Below are 21,206 nucleotides of genomic sequence, written 5' to 3' on the forward strand. Positions count from 1 at the left end.
TGTTTTTAGAAGGGATAACAATAGAAATAAATATAAAAAATTTTATACATTGTTTATTAGTACTTAAATATTAAAAAAAAATTATTTTAATTTTTCTTGACAAAAATTAGTATATTATATAAAAAATCACGTGACCCAAAGTACAATGAAAAAAGTTGCTCCACGGTCTGTAAAAAAAAATTTTGTAAAATAAAGTCATAGTTATAGTTTGTCGAGCCGAATTTTTGAATTTCGAGTTTAAAGTTTCAAGTGCATTTTGCTCGAGGCAGTCGGGCAGTTATGATACATTTTCTACCATATCTTTGTATATATGGGGAATTTTTAAATCGAATTCCACAGAAATATGATTAAAAATATAAAGAATAATATATATAGAAATATATTAGAAAAAACTTTTTCTTAATTTTGGTGTTTCACCGAGATTCGAACCGACGTTCTCTCTGTGAATTCCGAATGGTAGTCACGCACCAACCCATTCGGCTACGGCGGCCGCCAAAGAATAATATTCTGTAAAAAATCGATTTTTTGAAAATTCTGGACGTATGTAACCCCTTAATCCTGCAATATCCGCAGGTGTAGCGAAAAAGTGTGAGACCAGATGTCTAACCATTTGCCCGACGAGAGAAGAAGGTACTGAAATAATTCCAGGACGCCTTTCAGATAGCTTCACCACAAAGGACTGCAAGCTATCCCAGGACTCACCGCATGAACTCCTAACGGACAATGTCCGGTAAGGATACCCACCAAATTCGGGAGCTGCGGCTTTGTCCCTCGATCCCCTCCGATCTACGCGTGGCCAGAAAGATCTCGCCAGTTTGCACGTTTGTGCATTAGCCCAGCGCTCGCTGAGTTGACACGTGGCCCATTTCTCCATGGGCACAAGCTTTCAAGGGAACCCCAATCCCTACATTTTGTGATGAAACCTAACAAATTAAGCAATTGAATTAAAACCCGATTTAGGCAAAAGAAAGTCTAGCTGATGTGAATTGTATACTGCAATGAAATAGGGTTGGAATGAATGACCGAAGTGCTCGAGAAATAGATGCTTCTTTTTTTCTTTTTTTGAACTGTTAAAGTACAATTTTATACAGAACAATAAGTAAATATAAAACGACATTTAACCAACTCGCTGTATTTATTTTATTGACTTCATTGTTTATTGCTTCATTATTGAATTGGTTTCAGTCTATTTGGACAAACATATTGTTGAGAATCTATCTTAATGTAGCTACATAACTTTTTTTAACCCTTTATTATTGTTTCTATTTAAACTTAAAATATTTAAAATTTGTCTTTCTTTATATATATAAGCCCCTTCTCTGGGAGTTCTCTTAAAATGTTTCCAGTTCCTGGTGACTTCGTAGCAAGTCTCTTATTTCTTCTAAAGTAACATTTTTTGGTTTGCATGTACCTTTTTTTGCGTGGGTCGGGGAAAGGTTTCCATTAACGCATTGTTGGTGAAAGTACTTTTGAAGTGTTTTGCTATAGCTTTCTATAGTGAATAGTTTGTCGTTATACCCGTCCAAGATTTTCGATGCGTCTCTTAAGTTTCCTATTTTTATGGTCGAAAAGCATTTTTTTGATTTCCTTTGAAGCTGCGTTCAGCTTGCTTTTGTCAAGTGGTTGCTAGTGGAACAGATAGTTTCTTTTTACATAACTTAAGTCGTACTTTGGTAATGACGATACAGACTATTTACCAAGCTTTACTCGATATATTGATTAGCACCTTTACTTTAGTTCTTGAATCCCTTCTTCCGAAGATGTTGCCAAGAGAATATTAGCCCTTGATAACTCCGTATTCGTATCCGTATCCTGTAATCGCTCCTCCGTCCGATGTGGATGTTTTCTCTACTGAGCTATTTAAAAACTGTCCAGACTTTAATCGGTCCCTCAAAATTACTTTTAACAAGTCTCGAGCTTTACTAAAAATTACTATTTCTCAAGAATGGTAAAAAAATCATGACGAACAGATAGGCCCATCTCCAAACTTTCGACTGTTTCTAAACTATTCGAGTTTGTTATTTATGAAAAATTATATTTTGCTATCCACGTAACTCGATGCTAATAGGCTGAGCGAGACAGCAACAGAGACGGCTTGGTGACGATATTTAAAGAGGTGGGGCTCAAAAAAAATACTCTGATTATATGAAGAAGGCATAATAGGTATTTCAGGCCTCAGATTCCAAGTTATGACACACAAATCATTTTCGTCCTTTTTAGGGCGGTCCAAAAACGTTTTTCTTTGTATCACATAAGCCGTCAAACTTTGGTGGTTTATTGCACCATTTTCCACCAGCTCTAATATACATATAACACATTCAAATATATGTATACTCGTACATACATGGATGTATGTGTGCGCATATGCATTATTGCCTACATTAGCTTTAAATATTTCCAGCTCGTTTAATTAATTAAGATCATAAAACTAAGATTTTAATTAGATAAGTGATAAAATCCAGCAATGCCAACAAATCTACTGTTAATACTAATACACTACGTGTACCCATACATACCTACATATACACATACATACATCTGTGTACGCAGCCAGTATTTTATTTGTATACAAATTCGCTTGTCAAATTAAGCCAATGAGAAGGTCAAACAAATAAAAGTGAAACTAAAATTAATTACAATGCAGCACTAAATAAAAGTTACTTAATAATAATAAGAATTTAAAAAATTTAACTTAAAAGTCCCAGATTTAATTTGGGAATTTTGCTATTGTAAATAATAATAAAAAAATAAAAAAAACGAATTTTTGGAATTTTTAGAAATTACACTGAATTTGAATAAAAATAAAAAATAAATAAAAAAAATAAAAAAAAAACGAATTTTTAGTTTACTATAGAATTTTTAGAAATGACGCTGAATTTGAATAAAAATAAAAAATAAATAAAAAAAATAAAAAATACGAATTTTTAGTATTTTATAGAATTTTTAGAAATGACGCTGAATTTAAATAAAAATAAAAAATACGAACTTTTAGTATTTTATAGAATTTTTAGAAATGACGATGAATTTAAATAGATAAAAAAATAAAAAAAATACGAATTTTTAGTTTACTACAGAGTTTTTAGAAATTACTCGGAATTTAAATAAAAATAGAAAATACGAATTTTTAGTATCTTATAGAATTTTTAGAAGTTACACTGAATTTAAATAAATGCAAAATAAATAAAAAATAGGAATTTTTAGTATTTTATAAAATTTTTAGAACTTACACTGAATTCAAAATAAATAAAAAATAAAAAATAGGAATTTTTAGTTTACTCTAGAATTTTCAGAAATTACGCTGAATTTAAATGGATAAAAAAATTTAAAAAATACGAATTTCTAGTTTACTATAGGATTTTTAGAAATTACTCTGAATTTAAATAAATAAAAAAAAATAAAAATTACGAATTTTCAGAAATTATACTGAATTTAAATAGATAAAAAAATAAAAAAAATACGAATTTTTGGTTTACTATAGGATTTTTAGAAATTACGCTGAATTTAAATAAATAAAAAAAATAAAAATTATAAATTTAAGTAAATAAAAAAAATAAAAATTATGGATTTTCAGAAATTATACTGAATTTAAATAGATAAAAAAATAAAAATACGAACTTTCAGTATTTTATAGAATTTTCAGAAATTACGCTGAATTTAAATGAATAAAAAAATTAAAAAATACGAATTTCTAGTTTACTATAGGATTTTTAGAAGTTACGCTGAATTTAAATAGATAAAAAAAATAAAAATTATGAATTTTCAGAAATTATACTGAATTTAAATAGATAAAAAAATAAAAAATAAAAATACAAATTTTCAGTATTTTATAGAATTTTCAGAAATTACGCTGAATTTAAATAGATAAAAAAAATAAAAAAAATACGAATTTTTAGTTTACTATAGAATTTTTAGCAATTACACTAAATTTAAATATGTATATAAAAAAGAAACATAAAAAATATTATAAAATTCTTATAAATTACGCTGAATTTAAATAAATAAAAAATTAATTAAAAAAGTCGAGTTTGTCAGAAGTGGGATTCGAACCCACGCCTACAGAGTAGACTGCGACCTGAACGCAGCGCCTTAGACCACTCGGCCATCCTGACGTGTGCGAAGCGTTCGCAAAATGCCACATACAAGCTAATGTACGAAGTCTGAATATGAGTCACAATTTTTTTTACTCTGTGTACACCAACAAAATATGTATGTACTGCAATGTATTGAACAGCCGAAAGAAAATATTTTCGTTTGAAAAAGAGATTCTTTTTTCAATTCATCGTAGTTTAGTATTTGCAGAAGTCGTGAATAAAATGCAAGCATTATAGATTGCTGAACTTATTTTATTTCATTCGAACTAAGATGCGCTAATTTTTTAAAACTCTTAGAAACTATTCTATATTACCATGCACAATATGTAAAATTAATCACATTGAAAGTATTTCAATTGTGAAAGTATGGTGTGGTACGTCAATTATATTTGACACTTGTAAGCTTAAGAGCTGCAGTATACAAACAGACAAACCATGGAGTGCGTAGAGGACAAAATAAAGGTTTCCATCACTCAAAATCATGTCAATAAAATGTCAAGCAAATTTGACCGAAATTTTCCTTTTTTTGGAAATATGTCTGCCAAAATTCCAATTTTTACTTTTTTTCTTTCCTTCGTTCAAGCACGAGCTTATGGTCTTAACTAAAACACTTATTTTTGTTTTTTCATTTTCGATAATCCTGTCAGGAATTATGCTGACAACCTTTTTTTCGAGGGGTCACCGGAAATGACGTCACAACGGAGGAGTTTTAACTTTTGTTTTTTGTAATTTTCAGAAATTATTCTTTAAATATTTATCTATAAGACAGAAAACAGTTTGAATTAAATAAATAATTGCCTCTCTCAGCCTGCCAGGCTCGCTTGTAGTTTGAAGTAATCCGTTTGCTAACCGTGGCTTTGATGGCTGTTAAAGAGAGTTGCAGAACGGCCCACGGGCTAAAGAAGGCCAAAGCCTCAAAACCCCTCCTAGCTAAAGAGTCAGAGATCTCGTTACCGGCGATATCCACGTGTACCGGGACCCATGCTAACTTCAGGTTATTGTGTCTAGCGACACAGTTCAGCCTGAATTTACAGGACTCAACTACCCTTCAAGTGGAAGTGGAGGGCTGTCTAAGGCCACGAGCGCACCTTTGCTGTCGCTGCAGACACATACAATTCTGCCTCGCCACAACAAAGTTCATTGCTTCTGGAATAGCATACACCTCCGCTTGAAACAAAGATGCATGCATTTCAAAGTGTGGTTCTGTACCGCTGTATTCCACGTAGACACCAGAGCCGGAACCGTGCTTGGTCCAGGAGCCATCCGTGAAAATGCGAAAACAATTTGTTTCTTCATTTAACGGTCACATTAACTTTGTCTTATCTACTTCTTACTCTATCTTTTTACGCTTACTTAGCTCGAAGTTCTCAGACCTTTACACTCTCAAAATACTGTTCACTTCCTTTGTTCGCTCTAGATTATAATATGCGAATATAAGAATATTCGAATTTCAACTTTTTTGTGGCGATATGTTGGTACTTACGTCTCTCACTCATGCCGATGAATTCGGCCATTTTTAATGTTCAGTTAATTGTTGACAGCTGCTTTGCTTGCACGTGTTTCGGCTCGTCTTCGATTTTTACCTATTCAAAAAGATGAATCAAAGAACCTGTATGAAATTTTGTGTGAAAAACGAAATTAACTGGACGGATGCATTCCGAATGTTGAATGTGTCATACGAAGAAGTTACTTTGGATCAAAGCAACGTTTATCGGTGGTACAAAATGTTCTCAGAAGGCCGAGAAGATGTGAACGACGAAAAGCGTGCCGGACGCCCGAGCACTTCAACAACAGACGAACAAATTGATGAAGTGAAGAGAATAGTATTGGCCAATCGTCGAATTATCGTTAGAGAAATTACTGAGGACCTAGATATATCGATTGGCTCGTGACATTCGATTTTTTTCAATGATTTGGGCATGAGACGGGTCGCCGCAAAATTCGTACCAAACCTGCTCAATTTCGACCAAAAGCAAAATCGCATGAACATTGCTAATGAGACTCTGTCCGCGACTACCCAAATTTGCTCCAGAGGGTCATAACTGGTGATGAATCGTGGGTTTATCGTTATGACGTGGAAATCAAAGCTCAATCATCTCAATGGAAGCTGCCGGACGAACCAAGACTGAAAAAAGCGCGCCAAGTTCGGTCGAATGTACAAGTTTTGCTTACCGTTTTCTTCGATTGCAGGGGCGTTGTGAATCATGAGTTCTTGCGACAGGGTAAAATGGTCAATAAGGAATATTACCTGCAAGTTATGCGCAATTTGCGCAAAGCAATCCGCCAGAAACGCTCGGATTTGTGGAAGAACGAAAATTGGCTCTTGCATCACGATAACGCCCCTCCTCACACATCGTTGCTTGTGCGGGACTTTTTAGGCAAAAACTACACACCAATGATGCCACAGCCACCGTGTTCCCCAGATATGGCCCCCTGTGACTTTTTCTTGTTCCCGAAACTGAAGAGGCCCATGAAATCACGACGCTACGCTACGATTGACGAGATAAAGACGGCATAGAAGGAGGAGCTGAACAAGATAAAAAAAAATTATGATTTTTTGAAGTGCTTCGAAGATTGGAAAAAACATTGGCACAAGGGCATAATATCTCATGGGGATTACTTTGAAGGGGACAAAATTGATATTAATGAATAAATATATAATTTTTGAAAAAACACAAAATTCGCAATACTTTTTGAACACACCTCGTATGTTGAGAAATTGAACAGAAATCCATCTCTGCCACGGAGCGTTCACTTTCATATCTCCACTACAACTCGACGCAAAACTTATGCTCCTATGCCGTACGATGAGAAAATTAAATGAGATTTCGAGCGCTATTTCGCTTGACTTTTCGTCCTCAAAGAAGGAATTATATGAATTTTTATATTCAGTTTGTAATTTGTTTAATTATCTTTCAGACTTTAAACTAATAAATAAAATAAATACTAAAAAATATATAACTCCATTTTCTAAAATCCCAAAATATTATCGCAAACAAAGATACATATGTAAATAAAGAATTAAAAAAAAATTTTAATTAGATATCACACAAAAAGTGACCTACATTAGTATGAAAAATGTGTTAATTTGCAAGTACAGTGCTATCTCGGTAATCCAGACAGCCATTAGCCAGAGGCCGTTAGGAAATGTCCGGATTAAAGATGATGAATGACAGCATGAAAATTAGCAACATAGTTTTAAGAATTATTTTTTACTAAAAAAATTTAGCTTTCATGAAATACAAAGCAAAAAACAAAGTAAAAAGTAAAAAAAAAATCCGTTTGCGGCCTTTTTAACTCTTTGCGCACGGATTTATTTGAGAAAATATATTTTGATTGCTTAGGTTATTATGTAAAATTCTCTGGACTTTGAACCGACCGATTACCATCTTTTCCGGTCCCTGTCAAACCATATGAAGGGCGTCACCTTCGATAACAAAGAGATTATAAACAGTCACGACGAATATATAATTGATTAACTTATGGATATAATTAATGTTTTTTGTTTAAATAAACGTCTTCGGTAAAAACGCTACGAACTTATTTCCCAACCTAATATCCAGTCTGTGTCAGAAGAAAGGAACCGGTTTTTTTTTTCTTGTAACTTCAACATATATTTCGTTCTGCTTTTTGCTGCTTAATAGTCCCACTCAAGGGCTACGACGCCAGTGCTAACTCAGGTTAGTGTCGTTCGAAACTTTCCCGTAAACGCACCCAAACAAAAATGAGTGAGAAGTACGCGAAGCGTTTCGAGGCGGTATTTTTGTGGAAACAAGAAAGTTGCGTTACAGTAATGGATTGGCCTTCCCTGCCCCCAGATGCCAACCCCATTTAAAATGTGTGGGGAATAAAGAAACGCATATTTTCGGAAAGCCAGTCCACGATTTAAAGCAACTCGTGTGTCAAGTTCGCAAAATCTGATCCTCCTTGTCGACGAGCTACGCCGAAAAGCTGGTTCAAAGCATGAAGATAATGAGGCTATACTCGACAAAGATGAAGACTATATGGCTTATTGAGCAATTGCGACTCATAGTTTTGTACATTCTTTCATGCAAAAAAAAATTTAAATATATATCTTTTATACTTCATGAAGAAACGCGGTTCTTTTTTTCTCACACAGACTATGTATATCAAGCGGTTAATATACAAGGTGGCGCAAAATCAATCAAGCGATTTTGTTCGTAAAAATTATAAATCTTCCTATAGAAATTGGTAACTCCTAAGACCCTCAAGCTAAAAAGTGCATTGTATTCAAAGTTTTGGCAAGTAAAAGGGTAGTTGGTCAAGCAGGAAAGGAGAGAAGTGACAGAAAGAAAGAGATAGAATAGAATAGAACCAGAAACAGAGGTAGCGAATAAGTGAGAATTTTCCAGATTCTTTGGTAAATCTTAAAATATCTTCCAGTTTGAGAGAACGAATATTACTCATTCCCATGGCATAAGAACCCAAAATTCGTAGGCTTGTTCTAGCAAAGGCAGGACACTCTAAGCAAAACAGGCAAATGGGGTCCTCAATGACTCCAATTGTGGTCACATGCTGATCCCATAGGTTGTGTCCTGTAATTGTACCAACCATCAACCGGACGCATTTTCTTTTAAGTCTTAGAAGAAAATCCGAACTAAACGATTATTTATTCAATCTCGTGTCAGGCTTGTAGCAGTGCTCGGATTATGGAGACAGTACTGTACTGGCTAATACACACACACGCACTATTGTATTAAACATATGGATCTCGTGTTCGCGGGCGTGTGTTGCCACTATCGCAACGTCAGCATTGCACACTGCCAATGACAATTAATCAAGTGACGCGCGGTCACGCACTACAACGATTGTGTTTGTTCACCGCCAAATGTCATGCGCGCGGTTGGTGTGTGCGAATTAAATTTTTGTGTTTTACTCGTATTAAATGATAAATGTGAAAAACTTAGTGAATAACAAGTAAGGAAGTGCTTTATTCGGTTCGGACCGAACTTTCAATGCACGTCTATATTTTAATAAAAATTAAGTTTTCTTGCTTTTTTGATAAATAGTTAAAAGGATAATATGAAAGACGAGCCCTGAATGAAATAAAGAACTGAGTTGCCCGCAGAAGTGAATAGCAATCGATATTTACATTTCTCATGCAAAGCACAAAAGACAGAGAGAGAGTTTAGTTTTTCTGCTTTTGAGGGACTTAAGGTTAATTAAAAGGAGAAGGGTGCCTCAGAGTGGGGGAGAGAGAGGGTAGTCTCTAGTAGAGAAGAGATACCTCAGGGGTTGATGGGAACAGATTTAAGGCAAATTGAAGGAACTAATGGCACATTTAAGCAAGATTTTCTGAATACGCTCTGAATTTGGGCTGCGTCTGGATTTTTGGAATCAATGAGAGTGAGAGTTATAGTTTGTATTATCAGAGGGAAAGACGGAACTTTAATTCCAAGACATAAATTTGTGCGTGTTATCCTATCTAAATAATTTTATACTTATGTCAGATCTAAATGAGGTGGGGAGAGTTTATTAAGTTTTCTTAAAAATAGGTGTGATACCGCCAATTTTTCAACATTTGTATTTTTTTTTATTTACGAAATTATATTGTAGTAGTTTTGCTGTGTTCTTTTCTTTTTCAAGAATTATCGTTATATAGGGTTTCCCAATAACAGGTGTTAACAGTGAATGGATTGCGCTATCGAGAGATGATTTTTTATGGCCGGAACAAATGGAACAACACTTCAACTCTCGACAGAAGCGAACTATCGTGGCGTCAGTCTTGACAAAACGCTTACGTGGAATTCCCATATTGAGAGAGTTACTTCAAAAGCCACAAGGGCATTCTTTGCCTGCACAAGGCTTTTTGGTAACACATTGGGACTAACCCTAGAATGACCTTCTGGACATTCACCACAGTTGTGAAACCCATAGTCACTTATGCATCCTTAGCATGGTGGCCCAAAGTCAAGCAAAGAAAAAGCAGTGAACGAATTAAACAAACTGCATCGCCTAATATGTGTTAGTATTACAGGGGCTATGAAAACATGTCCCACGGATGCATTCCTGAACATACCACCGCTTCCAATCTTAATTGAAAGGGAAGCTCGCTCGAGTGCCTTAAGATTAAAAGGTATATCTGAACTTAAAAGTGGGGATATGAAAGGACATTCAAAGATCTTAGAAGACTTCCTACATAGTCCCATTCTTCATAGGGATGATATACTATCACCCAAACCAATACTCTTCAGGAATTTCCAAGTTATAATTAATGAACGAACAGACTGGAGAACTAACTCTATCACTTTCAAACCTGGCTCCCAGCTATGGTTTACTGATGGGTACGAATTGGAAAATGGTAGAACAGGGGCAGGAATCAATGGGCCTAAATTCAAAAAATCGATTCCGATGGGATCCTACCTAACGATATTCCAGGCGGAAATACATGCCATCGAAATATGTGTGAGAGAGGGCTCTAAAAGCCCTTCTATCAACAACTATCACCTCCAAATTGGTAAATGATTGCCTAAACCTTCTCAACACGTTAGGGAACCTCAACATAGTAACACTAGGCTGGATTCCGGGACATGAAGGACATGAGGGAAATGAAATGGCTGATGACCTTGCAAAACAAGGATCAAATATGCAACTTACGGCTCCTGAGCCTTTCTGGGGACTCACAAAAGGCCATATTAATGAATTCCTTAGGAAATGGGAAGAAAGAAAACTTACTGCACACTGGCTAAACTATGCCGGTCAGCGTCAAGCCAAACTATTCCTAAATCCCAACAACGGAATATCTGACAAGCTTCTCTCACTAAACAGAGTAGATCTGCGTCTTTTAACAGGATATCCTACAGGTCACTGCAGCCTGAGGTATCATCTATCTGAGACCAATGTCTGCCGCTTTTGCGAAATGGACATAGAAAGCTCAGAACATGTGCTTTGTGAATGTCCTGCGTTGGGCAGACAGAGACTTCATCACCTTGGTGGTATCGTAGTATCTCCATGCAAACTTTGGAATAACAATCCCAAAAAGTGCTAAAATTTTTAAAAAGCCTAAAACTCTAGGGTTACAAAAATAGGCCTTTCACAATAGATCAGCTCTGGTCGCAGTGCGAAATGGCCTTCAAATAATAATAATGGCCGGAGTTGGATGGTATTGATTTGGGCAACGTTTATTTTCAACAAGGCGGCGCTACGTGCCTAACAAGCAACGAAACCATTGATCTTTTAAGGGGAAAATTTCCGGACCGTGTTATCTCTCGAAGAGGTGATCACAATTGGCCCCCGAGATCTGGTGATTTAACACCTTGGGACTTTTTTCGTTGGGGCCACGTGAAAAAGAAGGTCTACGCCAACAGCCCAGGGTCGATTCAAGACCTCAAAGATGGAATTCGTGAGGCTATCGAGGACAAAGGGCAGCCACTTTGTAATTCGGTTATGGAAAATTTCATGAAAAGGATATTTCCTGTAAGCGTGGTCGTGGTGGTCATTTGCTTGATGTTATTTTTCACTATTAACGGCATACCTTCCTCTTTAAAATGAAATAAACATCCGATCGTTTGTATTAAAAAATAGCATTTTTCTTTGAATATCAAAATAACACCTCTGTTTGGAAAACCCTATACTTGAAGCGGACCTAGTTATTGATCGATTTCGCCCATTTTCCATACCAGCATACCTTGGATGAAGTGTAATATGCGTAGCAACTTTCATTGAATTACTCGTATATAAATTTTTGCTCGAGTTATCGGGCCCTCGAGAGGATGAACATACTTGGCTAAATGCACTCTTCTCATTTATCTATTACCGCTTTCGATTCACCATTACGCTGCTCGCAAGAGAACTCAGCTGCTCATCAAGCGAAAAATGTGTATGTGGGAGGAACAACAATTTAACGATAATTCAGGGGTCCCGGTGGTCTAAAGCTCGAAAATTTAGTCAGAACGTTTTTTTATTTAAATTTTTAGGCTTTTTATTTAACTTTTTTACATACAAACATGAATAAAATTATTAATTTTAATAATTTTAAAAATGGCGCTGAAGTTGACCCTCCCCAAAAACTGGACATGGACGGTGTTGCCCATTTTGGCTCTTCTATTTATCTGAAACACAAAAACGAAAGAAATTACTAATCAGTATGACTTCAGCTATGCCCCGTACTAGAATAAATAAAAAAACAAATTGGACGAAATGGCGCAGTTTTGAATTTGACACTCTAAAAATCGGGGTTTCTTCAGTTTTTTGTTTTTTGACAACACCAGGCCGAAAAAAGTAGTTTCGAGATAAATGAGTTTAAAGTCTTGAGAGTGGCGCGTGACGAATCGCACTCTACCTGCTAAAACGGCTGTAGAATCGAAAATACTTGGAATATCCTTCCAAAAATTTTACAGTATATTCTTACCATAAAAGCCTATACTTTCGAAATATCAAAAAAAAATCGAAGTTTTGAAAATTCTAGACCACCGGGACCCCTTAGGCGACTTTGCGCATAGTCGCTTAGCTGAAAATAATAATAATAATAAATAGGGATACTTTTTCATTATATTGTATATACTTTCAATCGGGATGCTTTCAGAAGCATTGGAATTACATAACAGTTTGTCGAAACAAAAATAATGCAGTGCTGCCAAATCATACGCAACGATGGATTCAAGTGAACGTTTTTTATTTTATTCACTACTCGCTAGGTGGCTGGTGAAACGATTACTCGATTACTTTATGCTGTTGCATAACACCGTTATGAGAAGAAAGTTATAAAAAATTATATCAGCATTGCGCACAAGTACTCACGGGTATACAAAATAAATGGCGCTACTGAATTGAAAGTGTTTATTTAGCGACCAAAAATTTCAGTAACTCAACTGAAGCATATTAAGTGATATTGAATTAGGCTTTCGCATAGAGACGAAAACGTGAGGTTCGAGAGAAATTGCCAAAACAATAACAAGCAAAAAATCGTGTATGAGCTGTTACAATTGACACGCAAATACTTACAAATACCTTACTTATTTGTATGCACTGGGAGTGCTCTAGGCTGTATGCAGTAGGTTTGTTCTTCTAACGGAATTGATTTGCTCAGATATATGTAGATATACATAAATAGGTATAGATTAGGCCGGGTCGATTTGTGGGGAGGCAAAAAAATCGCCCATTGCTCTGTGAAAATCATATTCTAGGGATCAAAAGAATAAACTTTGCCGAAGGAACCATACCTCTAAAACGAATTCTGATGTCTCCCAATTTGGGTCGAACTTTTTAGTTTCTCTAAATGGGTCAAAGTGGGATTTTTCGTTCGACCCGCCCTAGTATAGATATACCTAGATTAATATGTGAAGATAATCATACCTATAGATAAAGATTCCTGTGGCCTAGGAAGCTTAGACGAGAAAGACGCCGGTAGATTCGGCAGCCATTGGTCGTTGAATGGTGTCAGAGCAAATAGACAAATTTCATTTGCAAAATGAGTGTTCTGTAGAAAATATAAACTGCATTTGATTCTACTGAGTAGAGATACCATCTCAGGGCTTTTTCACTGCTGCGTATTTAATTTGGTTCCAGAAGGTAAGTCTTGGGTCCAGCCTTATACCTAGGTACTTTTTAACTTTTTTTTGTGGTTAACGTTGGTTGGTTTGAGTGGTGATTCTTCCAGAACGCAACTAGCGCTTCCGCACCATTTTGTTGCCACATCCTTGTTACCAACTTTTTTACCAGTTATTTACGGCATGACTATATCCAGTCTGTGCGGTTTAAGAACCTTATTAGGTTGTTGACATCTAAGCCAGACAGTTGTTCGAGACTCTCGGGTTTGCCCAGGGTTAATATTCTGTCCTTCCATAGAGCAGGGCATTCACAGAGGAAATGGAAGATTGTTTCCTTTTTCTCCGGTTGTGTACAACTGTGACAGTATGTGTTGTGAGGGATGCCCATTTTGGCGGCTTGTTCTCCGATAGACCAGAAGCTAGTTATGGCTGCCGTTAGTCTACAGACGTCCCGTCGTTTCATCATGCTTATCAATGTCGACGATTGCTTGAGGTTGTAGATGGGCCATAAAGTCCTGCTGATTTTGCATTTCGTCTGGTCTCTCCATCGACCATACCTAGGTACTTTTTAACCTTTTTTGTGATTAATGTATTTGAGTAAGTTTGTAATAGGATATGCTTCTTAGAAGTATTAGCTCCGTTTTCTTTGTGGCTAATTTTAGGTCTTATAAATCTAGCCACGTTTTGTTCGTGTCATGACTTGATAAGTTTTCTACAAGCTACTTCAAGGTTACGTACTGTGATGATTGCGGCGATATCATCTGCGTATCCGATTAGAAACCTGCTATCGGGCATTTCTATATTGAATATCTCGTCATAACTATTGTTCCACAAGCAAATCCTCATTATGCGCTGTAGGCACGCCGGAATTTTGAACCTTAGCTCTAAGGCGGCCAATATGTCCACCCATCTTAAGCTATTGAAAGCGTTCCTTACATCGATGCTTCTGGATTGTGTTCTGCGCTGTTGCGCTGCTCCTACGCTGTTTATGACAGTTCCAATAGCCGCTATTGCAGACTTTCCACGTCTAAAGCTGTGCTGCTACTCCTCCGTAGTTATCTATAGCTGCGGCCCGTCGAGGCGTGATCAGTCTTTCAAGGAGCTTGCCTGCTGTGTCGAGCATGCATAATGCCCGATTGTAGCATTAATCTATCTGCCATTTCGGTGAGGTGTCACCCTCCTGTACTGAGGTTATAGAATACTACTTTCACCAGCCCTTAGACTGTGTAATCCGAATAATTTCTCCAGTATACCATAATCAGGATCTTACTGGTCGAGATTCTGATGAGTTTTACAGCCTTGCCGCTGCGATTAAGAGGGGTTTTGAACCGAGCTCAAACTCTTATACTCAGGGTATAAGAGACCTTTTGAGTTGAGCCCCTTCCTCTCCAGCAGGACTTTAGTCGCCTCTTTCGACAGGCATGTTTCGACAGGAATTATTTAGTATTCCTTGCCATAAAAGTATTATTTCGGAACGAGTGTACTTTGAAAGTGAAACGATAAATTTTAATGCATAATAAATATTTTGTGTCTTATTGTGCGATTACCGGTATTTTTGTGACGAACTGTATGCTTTGCCTTATTGTTACTTCTGTTCTATTTTTTGTATTTTTTTTTTTTTGTTTTTGTTATAAATATAAACTTGGTTTGGTATTTTTTTTCTTCTTTTTATGTCACTTTGGCGCATTGTCAAAAATTATAGAAGCGAAATGTCACCCATTGCCTTGCGTGTACGTGACAAATGTGAAATTTGACAATTTTTTTAACAATCTAAGCGCATAGCTGGTCTCACTAAGCAGATTTGTCTCATTAATTTCCCCTTTAATTCTTCTGGTGTTTACATTTCTTCTGTTTTTGGAGCTGTTGAACGGCAATGGACACAATGGAATATTCAAATGTGCACACACACACACTTACATACAACATACTTTTTGTTTTGGTTTCGATGTATTCCAATTCGTTGTACGGCATAAGCCCAATCTAAGTGTGATATTCATTTAAATCCAAATTAATGAGTGTCAATGCGAAAGGTTGGCGCAATAAAGAATTAAAGAGCTTCAATAAATTTCCCAAATTACTCTTTTGCGCAACTCAAATGTACGCCAAGTGCAAACTAAACACTTTTTGTGTAAAAAGAAATAAATGAGCAATTAAAATAAAGCAGTGAGCAGTGAGCAGTGTTTTGCCTTGACACATTTTATGCGCTTCATCATAAAAGTTCATATAAAAAGTAATCAAATAAAAAGTAAGCGTGCACATTATTTTGCTGCACTGTACTGAATCACACATGTGCACACATACTCACACACATTTGTGCTTGCCATACTTATATAATTAAAATATTCGCAATTATGCAAATTTAACAAATTGTACGAACTTAGCAAGCGCTGAACAAAAAAATGCAATAATTGGAAAAATTTAAATATAAACATATAAATCAATACGCAGGCTGGCTGGCAGGCTGGCTGTTGAAATGCAAATGCCTGCCGGTAACTCACGGATTCAAAGCCTTTTACGCCGGTTCGTGTAGTTGCAATTGCTGTGTACGCACCTACATATATTATACTTGTGCATACATACGTACGTGTGTGTGTGCACAAGTGCCCCGATCAAGCAATAAAAACTGCAGAAACTAATTAAAGTTACTCCGAATGAGTTACCTAATCGGTGTTCGAAGATATCAGGCGAGCTGTGCAACAATAGCTAGTCGCTTGTCACTACTTAGTCATTGCAACCGGAGTCGCCTATGCCGGCTGGTATTGATTTGTTGAAAGCATGACTTTGAATAGCGGCCATAATATTTTCATTTAGCGTTTTAACGTTGCAATTCTATTCATTAATCATAATGAAAATTTTAAATAAAAACACACTAAACTCAGTGGAATATTAAACAAATACAAAAGTGTTGCACTGTTGCCTTCGATGTGTTTTCTTAATCGTGCTTGCCGGCAATTTGTGTTAAATGGCCTAAAAAGGACGTGTACTGTAGGTCAAGTTGAACGCCAACAATTTCTATTTAATTACCAAAGGTCAAAGCTGGTTGGTAGGTGTACATTTGTGTATAAAATATTTTGATTAAAAACGCATGCACTTGCATACTTGGATATGTCTGTATGTATTTCTGAATGGTGCTTCAATATTCCCTAGGCTGTTATTTAACTTACGGCAGCTTTAAAAAAGGCTTTTCTCTGTGTTCTTTCATATAAAAAAAATCGAACATTCGTAATATGAAAAAAATGCACAACACCGTCTACACAAAAAAAAAAATTAAGTAAAATAAAATTGTAAAAAAATCAACTCAATGCAAAAAATTTTTTTTTTTAAATTAATTAAATTTTCTAGTCACTTGAAACTTACACTTTATTTTCCAAAATTTAATGGCCCACATAATTGCATACCTAAAATATTTCTAAAACTTCTTAACTTAAGGAAAATTTTTTGATTTTGTTTTTAATTTGTAAATATTTTTTTTTTATTTTACTATTTTCTTTCATAGAAAAAAATCCAATATTTGCAATATGAAAAAAATGGCCAATTATAATAATAAAAATAAAAAAAATACATAAAATTAAAAAAAAAATTTGTCAAAAATTTGAAACTTACACTTCATTTTCCAAAATTCAATGGCCTACATAATTGCATACCTAAAATATTTCTAAAATTTCTTAACAAAAAATTTTTCAATTTAAGGAAATTTTTTTATATATATTTTTTTTTAATTTGCAAAGTTTTTTTTTAATTTCAAAGCAATTTGAAACTTGGAACATTTACTTTACTAGAACATTTACTGTTTTCTTCCATATAAAATAATTTCGAACATTCGTACTATGGAAAAATGCACAAAAGCATCATCACAAAATCACAAAAAATAAAATAAAAAAAGGATACAATTTCCCAAATTCTACGCGATTTTTGAGTCATTTGTAACCTGCACTTTTTTTAAAGACTGAAAGGGCTACAAAAAGGCATACCGGAAATTTTTCTGAAAATTCGGAATACAAAATTTTAAATTCTGATGAAAATTTGTTTCTTTGTTTTTAATTTGCAAAAAAATTGAAATTTGGATGTATTTGGTTTTGGCATAAAATACGTTTTCATAAAAAATTATTCAAACAAAAAAAAAAAAATTATTCAAATTAAAAAAGAAACAAAAAAATTGCACAAAATTGTCATTAAGAATTACTGTGGAATGTGCGCTAAAATGATAAAGTGCCGCTTTTTTGGCAAACAAACTGCAAAGAGGAGGTGTATAAAGGAGGTGCAATTCCCGGTTCGTTCCACTACCTAAACTCTTCTTCTGCCTGATTAACGCCATAGCTGTTTAAGCTTATTAAAGAGGATGAATGATGTTATTAAATATAATAAAATTTTATGTGAAATAATTTTCATATTCTATTTGGAAAATTGTATTTATATTATAGTGATATTAAAACAAAAAAAAATTAGACGACTAAAAAAAAATAATTATGAAAAAAAATTTTCCCATACCGGGAATCGAACCCGGGCCTTCCGGGTGAGAGCCGGATATCCTAACCACTAGACAATATGGGATAATTGTTTGCACCACCAAATGCGCTACTTTAGGAAACTAACCAAACCACTAATTTTTATTCATATCTCTGTCCGTACCTATAATGAATTAATAATTGTGTGCTGAAAATTTTATTATTTTCTTTATTTACAGGCGAAAGTCAACTTTAGCACCGGCAATAAAGTGTAACAACAATACGTGCGAATAAACACTCTCAGCGCACACTATTACGGCAGCTCTACCTGCCTGCACTCCAAATGAAATGCGAATACCGGCACTGTGAAAAAGTAGCAAAGCAAATAAATATACAAATTTAAGCAAATCAGGTTATTCGTGCCGTGAAACGAGCACAATTAATTCGCGACTCCCACGCCTGCGCAGTGGATAAGTGACGCGGCCAAATTCGGTGACAGCCATGCGTGGCGCATATTCGGAGAAACAATCAAGTTCATCAGCGGCGTCGGCTGTGCCTTCCCCACGCCCAAGCACCACCGTTGTCTGGCAACCTGTAAACACACACACACACACACATACATACATACATGCCATATGAACAAGTCTTTTGCATCAGTGCATCTGTTGCGCTTAATGAATAATACAATTTTCTCTTAGTGTGCGGCATCAAAAGAGCCAGTAAAGCAATAAAAAAAAAAAAAACAATCGCAAATCTATTTGCAGCGCAGTCGGTGGCCTTTGGCCTATACTTTTATTCTACACACAAACATATAGTATTTATGGCAACTGTCCGATAGCGGCTCGTTTGTTGCAGTGCTGATTGACTGTATTGGACGCGCCGTATTGGCGGCCGGCAGTATTACACTTTTACAAGGTGCCAAGTGTGCCATTTCGTGCTATGACAGATTTTTCGCACCTCGCACCTCTGTGAGGCGTTGCCATTTTGTGTGTGGTTTCAAAAGTGGGTCACATTTGGTGGTGGAAGGCGGCGACGTGCGTTGTTTGGCAAAGACAAAAGCCAAATTAAAAAGGAATTTCGCACCAATGTTTTACGTTGGTAACAAAAAACAAAGATTACAAGTGCAATAGCAATAAAAGCAAATGAAAAAATTTATATATAGATTTGTAAGTGCTAATTTATGTTAAAAATCCTTATTTGGGCTAAGAGCTTTGCTATGCCAAAGTAGAGAAGAAAAAAAATCAATTAATTTCACAATGAGCTACTATTAAAATTGTTAGTGAAGCGAACGTGACGGAACGGGCAAAGTGCCATACAAATCGGCGCGAAAACGCGAAAAAGACGTGCGATTAATTGATTAAAAAAAGTCTTTCCAGCAGCGATAAAAAACAAATAAACTGTGAAATAAACATAAATTTATATTTGTGCATAGTTGTGGTTATAGAAATTTTACACACAAATATTTGTGTGCGTAGAAGTGGAAAGCAAAACAAGGCCCGAAAATTCATTCATAACATCCATTCAACGTTGCGCTCTTCTAATTTGCGTGCGCTATAAACTCACTCTCCGTCGCTCTGCGCTCATTTGCAAAGAGCTCTCTGTTGTCGCCCGCAGCTCTTCAAACGTTTTGTATACGAAGATGCATACGTCACATCTGGTCACTCCAACAGCGGCTGAAACGCCGAATACTCATCAACACCAACACCCACACCATGGTTACCAAAACCACAATTACCATTACAACAGCCCACAGTATCATAGCAGCAGCAGCAGCAGCAGCAGCAGTATTAATAACAACAATCCAAATTACATACCTCACGATCAATCCACCACCAATTTCACCAACTCAAATCCAACACACCATCTCTATACTTCCGCCACCACAAACCCTACCCATATAAACAGCGGTACACCATCTACGTCGCCACAACACAAATTTGCGCCTGCACGTAGGCTTGCCGCTCGTCAGACGTTACGTCTGCAAATACCCAAACAACAGGGTGACACATATGGCTTTCAAAATGCCTGCAATGCTGGTGTGAATGCTGCTTCTTCCAATTATTACAAGTATTCACCATCACAACTGCCGCCTGCGCCGATATTAAAGCGCAATACAACGACACCAACAACGGCATATCACACAAAGAACTCGTTGCCGAAATCAGCTTCGCCGTTGGAGTCACATAAGCTGCCGAATGTTGTTTGTAGTAGCGCTTCACCTTCTCCGCAATTATCCTCTACATCTGCGCTACACTACAATGGCAGCAATGGTGGGTTGTCGATCCAAACAGCCACTGCCACACCCACCAGCAGTGCAAACAAATTCCTGAATTTACGTAAACCGAGTATCACCTTGAATTCGGCGGATGTGCGCAACAATAACGGTACTAGTGGCAGTAGTATTGGAAGTTGTGGCAGTGATTTATTTGGTTTCGCTAAGGAATTGTCACCATCGATGGATATGAGCGGTGAGTCTTTCATATCTTTTAATGTTGAGTAAGCCGAGCAACTTATGGCGATTTTGTTCCTCCCAAAAAATGCTGCCTTTCCATTGCCCTTTACTCTTTTCATGTTCGCAACTAAGTCTAATCCAACGAGAAAATTCTGTGATCGATTCTATTTTTTCAATTGAAAAGCTTCGTCAGAGGAGTTGAGAAAAATTATCTAGAGAAAAATGGCTGGCCTAGAGAAAAATTACTCCAATTTCATGCAAATGATGAACTCAGAAGGCAAAATATAAGAAAAATGGGCAGTATCACGCCCACTTTTTGGTAAATTCACCCAAAAATATTCGCTCCTCACCTCATTTAGATCCGATAAAAATAAATATTATTGAGATTTGCTGAAATCACTCCCATATTTTTATGTGTTAGTACTAAGCTTTCGTCTGTCCGTCTGATGTCTGAGAGTTTGTTTGACTGAAAAGGTAAAAACGCCATACCCAACTAAATTTTACTAAAATATGCACGGGCATAAAGTTCGGTACAGGCCAAATTTAGCATTTCTTTCTTGTTTTTTTTTTTTTATTTTTTGTTGTGGCTGACAAGCTGAAAGACTTAAGACTCTTTCTGGGCAAAGTGAAGGGTTTCAAAAAGTGGGAGAGAGCTAAGAGTACTAATTTCTAGCAAATCAATGTACATAGTCTGTAATCTGAGCTTAAA

The 21,206-nt window shown here is 36.0% G+C and overlaps 1 protein-coding gene and 2 non-coding genes across 3 annotated transcripts in view; 1 reads left to right on the forward strand and 2 right to left on the reverse strand.

The window, feature by feature from the left end:
* The window catches only part of LOC128861251 (myb-like protein A), an 85,510-nt gene that overhangs the window by 60,774 nt on the left and 3,530 nt on the right, over positions 1–21,206 (forward strand). The window contains exon 2 of the mRNA XM_054099235.1: positions 18,285–20,513. Coding sequence (XP_053955210.1) covers positions 19,685–20,513 — 829 coding nt within the window. The 5' untranslated portion in view covers positions 18,285–19,684. The remainder of the gene's footprint in view (positions 1–18,284; positions 20,514–21,206) is intronic.
* On the reverse strand, positions 4,027–4,109 carry Trnal-cag (transfer RNA leucine (anticodon CAG)). Its single transcript has one exon. It is a non-coding gene; the product is annotated as a tRNA-Leu (tRNA).
* On the reverse strand, positions 18,080–18,151 carry Trnae-cuc (transfer RNA glutamic acid (anticodon CUC)). The gene has a single exon. It is a non-coding gene; the product is annotated as a tRNA-Glu (tRNA).

The sequence above is a fragment of the Anastrepha ludens genome, chromosome 4, assembly GCF_028408465.1.
Source record: "Anastrepha ludens isolate Willacy chromosome 4, idAnaLude1.1, whole genome shotgun sequence".
In the NCBI taxonomy this organism is placed as follows: domain Eukaryota; kingdom Metazoa; phylum Arthropoda; class Insecta; order Diptera; family Tephritidae; genus Anastrepha; species Anastrepha ludens.